Genomic DNA, 14,868 nt, shown 5'->3' on the forward strand with positions numbered 1-14,868 from the left:
ACTCCACTTTCAAGGAACTGTGAACCTGCACACTGTTCAGCAACACTCCCCAGAATCTTAATAGTAAGGTGTACAAGTCCTGCCTTGTTGTGCCTTACCAAAATCCAGCACCTCACATCTATCGAAATTAAACTCCATCTGCCACTCCTCAGCCCATTGGCCCATCTGATCAAGGTCCTGTTGTACTGAGATAACCTCCTTTGCTGTCCACTACGCCACTAATTTTGATGTAATCTACAAACATACTAAACATACCTCCTATATTCACATCCAGATCATTTATATAGAAATTGATAAAAAGTGCTGGATCCAGTGCAGATCCTCGTGCACATCACTAGTCACAGGCCTCCAAACCGAAAAGCAACCCTCTACCAGCACAGTCTGCCTCCCATCTACTTAATCTAAGTTCACTAATGAAATACTGTACAAAGTCTGTTGGTCTAATAGGATGGCAATAAATGGATATTGTTGTGTAAGTATAGTAGAATGTCACTGAGTCTGATCATATGACGTAATGATGATGTCTGCCTCTTTTGGTGAGAAACATATTAGTTTAACCTTGTTGCTTGCAGAGTAAATATCTCCTTAATAAAGCTCCTGCTGTTTAATACTTCAGCCTCCTGGTCCTTCTTGAAATGTAACAGTTATAATCAGTCTGAATATGAGAAAAGGAGGGAAGATTTTCTTGCACCATGGCTAACCTTTATCTCACAATCAACATCACCAAACCAGATGAGGAGCTCAGTGATAGCTGTGGAACCTTGTCCTGCAAAGCTGACTGCTGCATTTTCCTGCATTGTAACAGTGATCCATAATTCAACACAAATCCAAAAGGATGCTATGATCCCAGCTGATGTTATTACTGGACAAGTCAGACCCCAGACTGAAATCTGGTTTGATAGATCATAGTGTGTTTTGTTTTGGTTTTAACAGGGTTGTCTTTCACTGAGACATAAGCTTGCACTGGTGCAAATTTTGTTTCAACAATAAAACAGAAATCTATTAACAAAAGAAATGAACCAATTTGTTTACATTAAACACATACTTAAAAATCTTTAAATAAATGGTTAAAAATATAATCTCATTAATCCTGAATCATTTCCTTACAGATCCTCAAAACACCCTTTTACAGCTCCCAGTATCATACCCACTCCAGAGAAAAATCTTTTTCTAATACCTCGTTAGGCTTAATTTAACTGTGACTTCAACACTAAGAAAATCATGCATTTCATAAAGAAACTAATATACTTACAAACGTTCCTTTGAATTGCCCCGGTGCTTTGTACCAAGCAGCATTATTTCCATTCTCACAGACACACAGATGGTCCATCAGACCATTGCAATACACAAAACATTTTCCTAACGATTAAAAGTATTTAAAATTAGTATACATTTACAGATTAATGCCATGTACAAAAATTCATAGCCCTACTGGACCAGAGGGTTGTTCTCTCATCAGGGAGAGAGATAACTGATGGTGGCTTGACTTGACGGTCACCATACTTCAGGGGAGGAGAGAGGTTAAAAAGAAGAGTCCTTCATGACAACTTCGGATGATGTGGGAATTGAATGCAGGCTATTGGCAATATACTGTTATCACAAACCAGCCACGTGAGCTAACAGACCCTCTGAGTAAAGTTACCATAGTCCCAGAAGACCATAGGGCTCATTAGAGAGAAATGACTGGTAGTGATTTAACCTGAAGGTCACTACACCTCTGGTGAGTGGTTGAGAAGGAGATCTCTTCATGGTAACCTCAGCCAGTGTGGGAATTGAATCCATGCTGTTGGTGTCATTCTGCTTTGCAATCTCATTGTTCAACCAACTGAGCTAACCAATTACCTGTTCTGGCATGGGCCAATGGAATGTTGGCAAACACTGGTAGCACAGAATTTTCAACAATTTTAATAGATCAGTAACCAAAGAGAAGAGTGGAATTCATTTCTATTTTTCCCCAGTTCAGTAGCATATAAGTTAAAAATGCACAGCACAGTCATAAATGCTGTAGTTTCAAAACATTTGATGCAGCCTAGACAATTATTTTAAATCATCAAACAAAACATGGTAGTACTCAACTCCTCAATAAGGGAGATGTGAAAAGCTGTACTCTACTTTGTTCAAATTAAATATTTAGCTTGTATTTATTACCTTTATAAAACGGAGTTCTCTGTGCTTGCAGCCGTATTTTAATAACATCAAATGGTGTAACTGAAAAGCATTTTAAGAAGATTCTTCAAGTAATAGACAAAATGATGGTATGTTAACAATCAAAAACAGGTATACATAAAAATATTGCCCAATTCTAAACTTAAATAATGCATTTAAAGACAAAGACAGGCAAATTTAACCATAGAGAATCTGGTATACGTAAGAAAAAAAAAATTGTTTGACATTAAAAACAAATTCTAAAAACTAAGCTCCAATACAGAAATATATATACAGCTGAGAAATACCACATATTGCGAATTCCATCTGTTTAAGGACCCACTCACATCTGCAACTCTAGTCAAAAGTTCAAGAGGAACAAAAATACACCAGCAATTTGCTATAACCATCACAGCACATTGACCAAGCTTTCATCCAAGAAAGAGTACCCACTCGAAATTTTTTTTGAAGTCAAAAAGACTTCAAAGAGATTTGATAATGCATGTTGATACAGCATCTCTGGTAAAGTTCAATATTTGTTATATTCCGTCTCTCCTCAATTTTTGTTTGCCAGTAAACTTCAATACTGCCCTCTCAGTTTCCAAGTCCATACAGACACAGATTATAATTAAACTGAAGTCTATATAGACAAATACTTATATTTGAAATACAAAAATTTAAATAGTAAATGTACATTCTTACCAATCAATGAAGTCATGAAAGCACCTGAACATGAAGCTATCATTTGTTGGATAGGTGTAATTCCATTTGTGCCCAGGTCTGACTGACGGACAGCCATTTTGCTTCAATCTACTGTACTGCAAAGAAAGTATGACATGAGATCATTATTCCAATATTCAAAGAAATAGTACTGGCAATTCAGATGGTTATACTACTATTAAGAATTCTATTTAGTACTGGTCACAGTCTCCACATCTCAAGAGCTTTTGATCTGTCCAGATATCTCCTTAGGTCTGCCAGTGTGAATGTTTGGTAACTCAGCTTTGAAGCACATCGAGATATTTTACTTAATTAAAGATACTAAAAAATATTGCACACATTCAGTTGTTGTTATAAAAAAATGCTTTTTTTTGTTCTATGAAAATATGGCAAGAATTCACAAGTTATATCATACTTGGGTATTAAGTTATCTTCATATGGAAAGTCGAGTAACATGCCCACAAGTAAGGATTGTAAATTTCCAAATTCATTTATTTTTGGACCAGCTAGGGACTAGCTGTTAACAGGGCGCTTGACCTTAACAACTGGGCTACATTTGAACCCTAGTCCCAGAACTGAAAATCCAATAGCAATCCAATCAAAATACAGTTTGAAGTTGTGTTGCAATTTTGTTGCAAAGAAAAAGAGACAAATCAAAATCAGCCAATTAGAGTAGAGTATAGTGGTACAGAATCAAAGCAATATATATTTTTTATAAAAAGCAGGACAAATCTAACCCAGCAAGGTTATAGAAAGAAGTTAATCACAATGAGAGTGGAAAAAGCTCAGCAATAACAGTTCTTAAACACTCATTCCAACTAATACACTATAGATTCAGTGTATATTATTTACAAAATACAGAGTATTAATTCACGAAATTAAAAAAAATCACAACACCAGGTTATAGCCCAACGGATCTTTATTGCCAGTACTCACGTTCAGAGTGCTGCTCCATCTTCAGGTAGCTGTGCAGCAGGATCATAAGATACAGAATTTATAACAAAAGATCACTGTCACACAACTGAAACAATATATTGAACCAACCTGGATCTAGGTTTGTTCAATATATCATTTCAGTTGCGTGACACTGATTTTTGCTAGACATTCTGTATCTTAAGATCCTGCTCCATGGCTACGTGAAGAAGGAACAGCGCTCCGAAAACGAGTACTGGCAAAAAAGACCTGTTGGACTATAACCTGGTGTTGTGTGATTTTTAACTTTGTCCACCGCAGTCCAATACTGGCATCTCTGCATCATTAATTCACTAAGACATTTTCAAACCTTCCCAGAGTTGCAAACTTTACCAATCAAAAGCAGAAGGGCAGTTTACTAATGGAAAACCACCTCCAAATCAAACACCATTATGATTGGATAAATATTTATACATAGAGGAAGTGACAGGATAGAGTTAGATAAAGTGATCTTAGTAACCAAAGAGAATGCTATGCTTGAAAACAAGCAATATGCCAAGCTTCTGATGCAAATTAAGTTGGCCAGCAAGAACAGTGGAGTTAAACCCAGAAAGAGACATGCAAACAGGACTCAAAGGCGACGTATTTAGGTAATTGTATGATTCAGCATTTCCAAATGAAGCAGTATCCATGAGACGTGTCTTTATGGAAACTATGATTAGTCATGGCACCTTAAAAGGAAGGGAAAGCTAGAGTGGTTTAGGTAGAGAATTCCAGAGTTTACAGTGCAATTTAAAACTGGGAATGCTAAAGAGACTAAAGTTCAATGACTGCAGATATCTCAGAGGACTGAAGGAGATTACAAAAAATAGTGAGGAGAGACACCAAGGATGGATTTTAAATCCAACACCTGCTTTTCAAATCAAGGTGTTGCAGATCAGTTAGAACAGGTGAACAGGAACTGATACTCAAAAGGACACAGCAGAGTTTAGATGACTTTAAGTTTATGGAAGGATAAAAGATAGAAGGTTGGCTAGATATACATTTGAGTGTTTAAGATTGTAGGAATTAAAGTATAAACAAGTGCTTTAGCAGCAAATGATGTGAGACAGAGGCAGAATCAGGTGATTTTACAAAGGCGAAAATAAGCAAACACGTGGGTGGAAACTCACTTCTGAGTCAAATATACATATTAATTTCAAAACTCTTTCTCTAATGTTGGTCACTACAAAAGAATATGGATATCTGGCCAATTACATCATCATTTTGATAATCAGCAAAGTAATAGAAGAGGTCATTAAGGCTTTTGAGGCACAGTAGTAGGGACCCTACCTTTGAGTCAGAAAGTTGGGTTCAAGTCCCACCTGTTCCAGTGAAATGCCATAACTTGTATGAACAGGTCGATTCAAAATATTTAGAAGAGGTTATCAACAAAACCATCAACTTATTTCACAAAAACCTACTAGCTGATGCACAGTTTAGATTCCACAACAGCCATTGGACTCATACACTCATTATAGTCTTGGTCAAAACATGGAAAAAGTGCTAAATGAAAAGCAGCATTTGACAAGCATGGCATCAGGAATCAATGTAAAACTGCAGTCCTTGTGTCAGGGGCAATTTGTCATTTGTTGCAGTTATAACTAGCACCAAGGAAAGTGATTGCAGTTGTTATAGATCAATAATATCCCAGGAAATTGTTGCAGCAGATCCTCAGAATAAATGTTATGGGTACAATCATTTAAGCTACTTTATTAATGATATTCTCTCTACCATAAAGTCAGAAATAAGGATTTTTGCAATCATTTGCCACTTCTCAGATACTGAAGCCATATTTGCTTATATGCAGCTTGGTCAAAATTTAGGTTTGAAAATGTGTTGCTGGAAAAGCGCAGCAGGTGGATGCTGCCTGACCTGCTGCGCTTTTCCAGCAACACATTTTCAGCTCTGATCTCCAGCATCTGCAGACCTTACTTTCTCCTCAAAATTTAGGTTTGAGCTTACAAGTTGCAAATAACATTCAGGCTTCACAATATGTCAAGCAATGATCATCTCCACTAAGAGAGAATTTAACCATTTACCAGAGACATTACCATTGCGGAATCCCCTACAAACAACATCCAGAATAAAGCAGCCCTGTTAATCAGCACTATGCCTAACTTTGGAGCTATATCACGTCCTCCAGCACTGGCATCAATGGCAGTAATGTACATCCTGTTTCATTTGCTAGTCAACATTTGCCCGACACAGTCATAATCACAAAATAATATCTTGTCAAATCATGCCTCAGATACCTCATCCTCACCAAAATGTCTGCCACACTCATATCTGTCTTTGATAGTATCAGTTAGGGTAACTATGATATGGTTCTCGTGAAGACAAAGCCCTGTCTTCACACTGTATTGTGTAGAAATACCACCATGCTAAATGGGATAATTTTCAAACAGAGCTAGCAACTCAAGACTGGACATTCATTCGGTCCTCTGGACCTTCAACAGCAGCAGAATGGAACTCAAACAAAATTTACAACCATATGGCCCAACACATCCACCACTACATCATTTCAATGAAGTCAGAGATGAACCCTGGTTCAATGAAGTGTGCAGGAGAGCATGCCAGGAACTGCACCAGGCACACCTTCACTTTCAGTGAAGCTACAACATAGGACAACTTGTGTGCCAAACAGCGAATGAATTGGTAAAGCTAAGCGATTCCACAATGAACAAGTCAGATCTAACCTCTCCAGCCTTGTCACATCAAGGCACATAAACACTAGGTTACCAGAGCAGATCAGAGACTAGAAATTCTGCAGAAAATAATTTACCTATTGACTCCTTATAGTCTATCCACAATCGATAAGGTACAAATCATCCAATTGCTTGGATGAGTGTCGCTTCAATAACACTCAAGACAAATCCTGCTGGATTGGCATCACTTCCAAAAATTTTCATTCCCTCGTCACAGATGCTCGGTAGCAGCAGTTTGTATCATCTACAGGATGCACTGCACAGGTTCACCATTGCTCTTCAGCACCTTTCAAACTCAAGACCACTACCAAATAGAAGGACGAGGATAGCAAATGGGAACACCATCACTTGCAGATTCCTCTCCAAGCAGTTCGCTATCCTGGCTTGTAAATATATTGCCTTCCTTCAGTGCTACTGGGTCAAAATCCTGGGAACTCCATCTCTAGCAGCACAGTTGTATGTTTCAAATGGACTTCATCAGTTTACAAGCACAACTCACCACCACCTTTAAGCAGATGTGGGGATCTGTAATAAATGCATGTTCAGCCAGCAAAGCCCATGTCCCCTGGAGGAATTTTTTAAAAAGTTACTTCATAACCCTCACAGACTAATCAGAAATGTTTGCTGGCTGGAATAGATTCAACTTTTGAACGAGCATAATCTTGTAACAGATTTCAAACAAAGCAATGCTTTTGCTTAGTGTCAGTGTCAACCTTCTTATAGAGATCATTGAAGTAATAAATGTAAAAATCATTGATGAAAACCTGTCTATTTTAGTCAAAAAAATCCAAACAACTTCATTTATATTGAAGCTCTAGCTGTTCACAAACATGAAAGTTTCCTTACAGATAACACAGAATGGTTTGGAAAGATAAATAACTTAATCACTTACTCCTGCTAAAAAGTAGGCCTTCTTTGGCAGACTATACAACAACCAAGGTGACCTTAGTGATATGAAAATATCTGTGCTGTGACATGGGCACAACTCAAAGTCTTTCGCGAATGATGTTGTGCTGTTGTAGTAAGCTGCACAAAATTCATGGTAGTGTTCTATCAGCAAAACCAATAAATTTGAAAAAGATTTTATGTTCACAAAGTTAACTATTTAAATTAGATTATGGTTTGCTTATTAACTTTTCTCAGTTTAAGCATGCTTAGCTGAGTCAATAGGCAACTCTCGGTGCCAAACCTTTAGGCAGAGTGGACATGGATTGCCCTGAACAAGATGGGCTTTCAAGCCAAGGTTTACTGTCTCCCAACTTACACTTTTGTTGTTTCTCCGTAGCAAAGTGTTTGCTCTGACAGTGATTACTATATTCAGGCCTTTTGAGTGAGGCTTCTCCAATGCACTGTGGTGAGAATTGTACAGCACAGAAATGGACCCTTCGTTCCAACTCTTCCATACCAACCAGATATCCTAAATTAATCTAGTCACATGTCAGCATTTGGCCTGTATCTCTCTAAACTTTTTCTATTCATGTATTAATCCAGACGCCTTTTAAATATTGTAATCACTTCCTCTGGCAGCTCATTCCATACACCTACATCCCTCTGCATGAAAAGGTTGCCCTGTATGTCCCTTTTAAATCTTTTCCCTCTTGCCTTAAACCAATGCCCTCCTGTTTTGAACTCTCCTACCCTGGGTAAAAGACCTTGGCTATTCACCCTATCCATGCCTCCATAATGTTACAGTACTCTATAAAGTTACCCCTCAGCCTCCAACCCTCCAGAGAAAGTAGCCCAGCCTATTCAGCCTCCCTGTATAGCTCAAACCCTCCAACTTCAGCAATATTCTTTTAAATCTTTTCTCAGCCCTTTCAGGTTTCACAACATCTTTCCTATAGCAGGGAGATCAGAATTGAACACAGTATTCCAAAAGTGGCCGAATCAAATGTTCGTATACACGTAACATTTCATCCCAACTCCTATACTCAAGGCACTGGCCAATAAAGACATGCATACCAAACACTGTCATCAATACCCTAACAACCTGGGACTCTACTTTCAAAAATCAATGAACCTGCACCTAAGGTTATCTAGAGTACAACAGGACCATCATCAGATAGGCTGAGGAGTGGCACTTGGTGTTTAATTTAGGTAAATGTGAGGTGTTGCATTTTAGTAAGACAAATCAGAGCAGGATTTATATGGTAAGGTCCTGGAAGTGTTGCTGAACAAAGAGACCTGGAAGTGCAGGTCCTTAGTTCCTTGAAAGTAAATATTGTGGGCGGCACGGTGGCACAGTGGTTAGCAATGCTGCCTCACAGCAGGTTCAATTCCCGCCTCAGGCGACTGTGTGGACTTTGCACGTTCTCCCAGTGTCTGCGTGGGTTTCCTCCGGGTGCTCCGGTTTCCTCCCAAAGTCCAAAGATGTGCAGGTCAGGTGAATTGGCCATGCTAAATTGCCCGTAGTGTTAGGTAAGGGGTAAATGTAGGGGTATGGGTGGGTTGCGCTTCGGCGGGGCGGTGTGGACTTGTTGGGCCGAAGGACCTTTTTCCACACTGTAAATAATCTAATCTAATCTAATCTAAATAGGATAGTGAAGATGATGTTTAATATGGTTTCCTTTATTGGTGAGAGCACAGAGTATAGGAGTTGGAAGGTCATGTTGCTGCTTTACAGGACATTGGTTAGGCCACTGTTGGAATATTGTGTGCAACTCTGGTCTCCCTCCTCACAGAAAGATGTTGTGAAACTTGAAAGGGTTCAGAAAGATTCACAAAGATGTTGCCAGGGTTTGAACTATAGGGACAAGCTGAATAGACTGGGGCTGTTTTCCCTGGAATGCCAGAAGCTGAGGATATAGAGATTTCTAATATCATGAGAGGCAAGGATAAGGTAAATAGATAAGGTCTTTTCCCTGAGTTGGCTAAGTCCCGAGCTACAGGGCATAAGTTTAGGGTGAGAGGGTAAAGATTTAAAAGGGACTTGAGAGGCAACATTTTAACCTAGAGGGTGGGGTGTTTATGGAATGAACTGCCAGAGGAAGTGATGGAGGCTGATACAATTACAATGTTTAAAATGCAGCTGGATGGGTACATGAATAGGAAGGGTTTAGAGGGATATGGGCCAAGTGCTGGCAAATGGATTAATTTAGGATACCTGGTTGGCATGCACGGGTCTGTTTCCTTGTTGTACATCTCTATGTTGCAAGTACTGGCTTGCATCTGTTCTTTAAGACTATTTAAGTTGAGTAAGATGATCAATGCTTTGATACCCAATATCTAAATTCACAACTCAGATATGGAAGCTCTCTGTAATGATCCTATTCCCAGGAATGACGCTGGGGCTACAGCTACATAAAATATATTATGCGAGAGCAAGAGAGAATGGAGATGACACTAAGTTAGAAACACAGAAAATCTGCGAAACACAAGAGCTGAAAGCTGTAAATGATTTGGGGGATTAAATGTTTATGTAAAACAAGAGTAGGTGCACATTAACAAAGCATAAGCTAATATGCTTTGAATATAAGAAAACTCTGGAAAAAAGTAAGCAGTGATGTCTAAGAGCTAAAACTATTTTAACTTTAAAGTCCAAAAATTCAAAGTTTGGGTGAAGATTTGTAGCTCGGGTGCTCGTTGTTGTGGTTCTGTTCGCTGAGCTGGAAATATTTGTTGCAAACGTTTCGTCCCCTGTCTAGTTGACATCCTCAGTGCTTGGGAGCCTCCTGTGAAGCGCTTCTGTGGTGTTTCCTCCAGCATTTATAGTGGCCTGTCCCTGCCGCTAACGGTTGTCAGTTTCAGCTGTCCGCTGTAGTGGCCGGTATATTGGGTCCAGGTCGATGTGTTTGTTGATGGAGTTTGCGGATGAGTGCCATGCTTCTAGGAATTCCCTGGCTGTTCTTTGTTTGGCTTGCCCTATAATGGTAGTGTTGTCCCAGTCGAATTCATGTTGCTTGTCGTCTGTGTGTGTGGCTACTAAGGATAGCTGGTCGTGGCGTTTCGTGGCTAGTTGATGTTCATGGACATCGACCTGGACCCAATATACCGGCCACTACGGCGGACAGCTGAAACTGACAACCGGAAGCGGCAGGGACAGGCCACTATAATTGCCAAAGGAAACACCACAGAAGCGCTTCACAGGAGGCTCCCAAGCACTGAGGATGTCACCTAGACAGGGGACGAAACGTTTGCAACAAAAATTTCCAGCTCGGCGAACAGAACCACAACAAGTTCAAAAATCTTTAAAAGAACCAAATGAAAAAAACATATCATCATAGAATCCCTGCACTGTGGAAAAAGGCCCGTCAGCCCAACAAGTCTCCACCGATCCTCTGAAGAACAACCCACCCAGACCCATTCCCCTACTCCATATTTACCCCTAACTAATGCATCTAATGTACACATCCCTAAACACTATGGACAATTTAGCCCAGCCAAGTCACCTAAACAGCACATCTTTGGATTGTGGAAGGAAACCAGAGCACCACATTTGGAGGAAACCCATGCAGACACGGGGAGAATGTGCAAACTCCACACAGTCACTCAAAGTGGGAATTGAACCCAGGTCCCTAGCGCTGTGAGGCAGCAGTGCTAACCACTGAGCCACCGTGCTGTCCATAAAGTGCTGTTCCTTTAGCTCATGAATGAAAACTAAATCAAGTCTAAACTGTTTCTTTTTTGGAATCAAATTAACAAGTCCAACATAATTGTATGCCAAGTATACCTCAAGGCTAAATGCCGACACTGACCTTCAAATTCTTTGATCACTTTACTCGCCTCTTACTAGTCTGTACAATTTTATACTGATGTAACATTACACAACATGGCAACTATCACATTGAAAAGCAAATTGGGAAAGAAATCTAATCAGGCCATATATGTAACCAATTAACTTATGATCAGTTGATCGTTGTGGGATTCAAGTATATCAAGATTTACTACAATTACTGCCATGTAAACTATTGCGTTGTTTCTGAAAGATATGACAAACACTTTGTGAACGGAAAGCTTTCTCTACAACATTAGATTAGATTACTTACAGTGTGGAAGCAGGCCCTTCGGCCCAACAAGTCCACACCGCCCCGCCGAAGCGCAACCCACCCATACCCCTACATTTACCCCTTTTACCTAACACTACGGGCAATTTAGCAGCACTCAAACAATGCTGCAGGAACAAAGACAGAAACAGTAACTAATGCATAGTTGAAACACTTGTCACAACAATACAAAATTAAACTGTAATCATTGAATATAATGTAAAAACAAAGTAGCTGCTGCAACTCACTATCTTCTGCACATGTTGGGGCGGCATAAAAGCTAGCATATTTTGTTATCAGAACATTTTCATAAAATCACACACCCAAAATTGTACTGTAAAGTTGTCCCAGCTTCAATTTATTAAACAAGAATTAGTTTCACAATCACTTATGTAATTACAGATCTAAATAATTTATAAAATGAAAAAGGTTCCCAAACTTAGGAGGCAAAAATATCCAATTTGAGACAGTAAACGTTACTGCAATATTTGGCAGTATGATAAATGTAATCAATTTCAAACCAAAATTGCGGTATAAGCAAACACTGACATATTGCAATATAAAACTATTTTGTATTACATTTTTGTAACTAAAAAAATTAAAACTAGCAATTAGTTTAATGAAAAATATTTTCGTCATAAACTGAAATATCATTCTGGTAAATTACATTTGACAGGCGAGCCGAAGTGAACAGTACTCTAAACACCATATTTCTTTCAATTACTGCCATGTAAACTATTGAGATGTTTCTGAAAGATATGACAAACACTTTGTGAACGGAAAGCTTTCTCTACAACATAACAGCACTCAAACAATGTTGCAGGAACAATTACGGTAACGGTGCAATCACCAAAAACAAGTAGCCACATCAAGTTAGCTGAAGTAAATTGTGTGTGATTCGGTGCGGCAGGGAAGACGAAGGTTGGAAAACGATTTCACCGTCGTGACTTTTTCACCTCAACGAAATGAGAACAGACCAGTCTGGCAGGTCAGTTCAAACGAAATACAACGGGAGCCAAACGCAAAGCCTCAACTTTGGCTGGCTAACAGACCGACGGCATTAGGGGTTGCTTACCGACTCAAGGTGATCACCAGACTGTGGGGATGGGGTTGTTTCCAGAAGAAACTGCGGGGCCTGAGCTGGAATAACCATCCCCCCACCTCTCCTCCCCCCCGCCCCTTTAGGTCGTTCACACACGTGGCTCGGAAACTGTCAGTGTCACAGCCGGAGGCCTTCGTCCCGCTTTATCACCTCAAGCCTGAACCCGGGACGTGCCGAGCGGCCACTGGCGGTCACAAGGCGAACCCGGCACCGAAAATACAACCGCCGGCACATTCGCCATTTGATTCACCTTGGGCAACCCCGCTTCCTGTTCGGCGGACGACCCCCCAACTCTTCATCCGGATTTTCACTCCGCGAGCGAAGCCCTGGATTTACTCGACGCTTTCGTCGGAAACCTGGCACACGTGGTGAGTGTGGAAAGTGCGGGACTGGTAACGGGGGTGGCTTTACTTAGATCGCTGCCATTGCGCGAGCGGCGGGAAAAAGGAAAACAAAAGACCTTGGAGAAAGTGAAAATAGAGCGGTGGAGAAAGAGAGAGAGAGAGAGAGTCAGTGAGTGATTGACAAAGAAGGAAAGAAAGAGAAGGAACCGGAGGAAGGAAGTACTGCCGGTGAGTGTGCTCCAGGCCCGGGGTCTGATTGAAACCGCGAGAAGGCCGTTAAAGGAGATGGCGGCGGCTCGTTTATTCGAGAGCGGTTCTCTCCCGCAGCCACATTGTCCCAACGTTTAAAGGAGGACTTTGGCGGAAAGATAACCTTAGTTCTTCCCTCCTGCGGTGTTTACCTGTGCTGGTTCAACTTTTTGTTTTTGGCGCGGGGATTCTTGGGGAAAGAGGCCACTCGTCCATCGTCCCCTGTGCTGGCTCTTTAAAAGTGTTCTTTCGCCACTCTCACCCCCACCCCCGCCGCTTGTCCCCTTGACTCATACGTTTAGCCCTTCACAAATATATGTCCACGTTTTCCCTTCGTAGGAACATTTGGAAGTTTCTAACCCAGATTCCGTCCTGCTCAGTCAAGTGGTTTTGCACGATCGTTTCGAAGAAGAGTAACCTTGACCTACTCTTGGGAAATAAGGCAGGGCAGGTGACTGAGGTGTCAGTGGGGGACAGCGACCATAATTCTATTCATTTAAAAACAGTGATGGAAAAGGATAGACCAGATCGAAAAGTTGAAGTTCTAAATTGGAGAAAGGCCAATTTTGACGGTATTAGGCAAATACTGATTGGGACAGATGTTCGTAGGTAAAGGGACGGCTGGAAAATGGGAAGCTTTCAGAAATGAGATAAAGAGAATCCAGAGAAAGTATATTCCTGTTAGGGTGAAAGGAAAGGCTGGTAAGTAAAGGGAAAGTGGATGACTAAAGAAATTTGAGGGTTTGGTTAAGAAAAAGAAGGAAGCTGATGTCAGGTATAGACAGGACAGATCGAATGAATGTTTAGAAGAATATAAAGGCAGTAGGAGTAGACTTAAGAGGGAAATCAGGAGGGCAAAAAGGGAATATGAGATAGCTTTAGCAAATAGAATTAAGGAGAATCCAAAGAGTTTTTACAAATACATCAAGGACAAAAGGGTAACTGGAGAGAATAGGGCCCCTCAAAGATCAGCAAGGCGGCTTTTGTGTGGAGTCGCAGGAGATGTGGGAAATACGAAGCGAGCATTTTGCATCAGTATTTACTTTGGAAAAGGGCATGGAAGATATAGAATGTAGGGAAATAGATGATGATATCTTGAAAAATGTCAATATTACAGAGAAAGAAGTGCTGGATGTCTTGAAATGCCTAAAGGTGGATAAATCCTCAGGACCCGATCAGGTCTACCCTAGAACTCCTTGGGAAGTAATTGCTGGGCCTCTTGCCAAGATATTTGTTTCATAGATAGTCGCAAGTGAGGTGCTGGAAGACTGGAGGTTGGCTAACATGGTGCCACAGTTCAAGAAGGGTGGTAAGGACAAGCAAAGGAACTATAGACCAGTGAGCCTGACCTCGATGGTGGGCGAGTTGTTGGAGGGAATCCTGAGAGACAGGATGTACATGTATTTGGGAAGGCAATGACTGATTCAGGATAGTCAGCATGGCTTTATGCATGGGAAACTATGTCTCACAAACTTGATTGAGTTTTTGAAGAAGGAGAAAGTGAGTTCTGCAGATGCTGGAGATCAAAGTTGAAACTTTATTGCTGGAACAGCACAGCAGGTCAGACAGCATCCAGGGAACAGGAGATTCGACGTTTCGGGCACAGGCCCTTCTTCAGGAAGTCTATTTGAAGAAGTAACAAAGCGGATTGATGAGGGCAGAGCGGT

The 14,868-nt window shown here is 40.6% G+C and overlaps 2 protein-coding genes across 8 annotated transcripts in view; one reads left to right on the top strand and one right to left on the bottom strand.

Moving 5' to 3' along the window:
• slc25a40 (solute carrier family 25 member 40) overlaps nucleotides 1–12,883 on the bottom strand; it is a 69,341-nt gene extending 56,458 nt beyond the window's left edge. The window contains exons 1-4 of one of the 4 annotated variants that reach the window (XM_043690344.2): nucleotides 12,859–12,883; nucleotides 2,848–2,963; nucleotides 2,149–2,208; nucleotides 1,253–1,359 (exon numbers count right to left, since the gene is read on the bottom strand). In XM_043690344.2, coding sequence (XP_043546279.1) covers nucleotides 1,253–1,359; nucleotides 2,149–2,208; nucleotides 2,848–2,944 — 264 coding nt within the window. In that variant the 5' untranslated portion in view covers nucleotides 2,945–2,963; nucleotides 12,859–12,883. Of the gene's footprint in view, nucleotides 1–1,252; nucleotides 1,360–2,148; nucleotides 2,209–2,847; nucleotides 2,964–12,581; nucleotides 12,764–12,858 lie in introns of those variants that run through there. The other 3 variants (XM_043690346.2, XM_043690345.2, XM_043690343.2) reach the window with 3 other exon arrangements.
• The window catches only part of dbf4 (DBF4-CDC7 kinase regulatory subunit), a 41,866-nt gene continuing 39,691 nt past the window's right edge, over nucleotides 12,694–14,868 (top strand). The window contains exon 1 of one of the 4 annotated variants that reach the window (XM_087987347.1): nucleotides 12,694–12,976. The gene's annotated coding sequence lies outside the window, so the exon portion shown is untranslated. Of the gene's footprint in view, nucleotides 12,977–13,026; nucleotides 13,181–14,868 lie in introns of those variants that run through there. The other 3 variants (XM_087987346.1, XM_087987348.1, XM_087987349.1) reach the window with 3 other exon arrangements.

The sequence above is a fragment of the Chiloscyllium plagiosum genome, unplaced genomic scaffold (assembly GCF_037043375.1).
Source record: "Chiloscyllium plagiosum isolate Xiang-an unplaced genomic scaffold, Cpla_swu_hap1 HiC_scaffold_5, whole genome shotgun sequence".
Taxonomy (NCBI): domain Eukaryota; kingdom Metazoa; phylum Chordata; class Chondrichthyes; order Orectolobiformes; family Hemiscylliidae; genus Chiloscyllium; species Chiloscyllium plagiosum.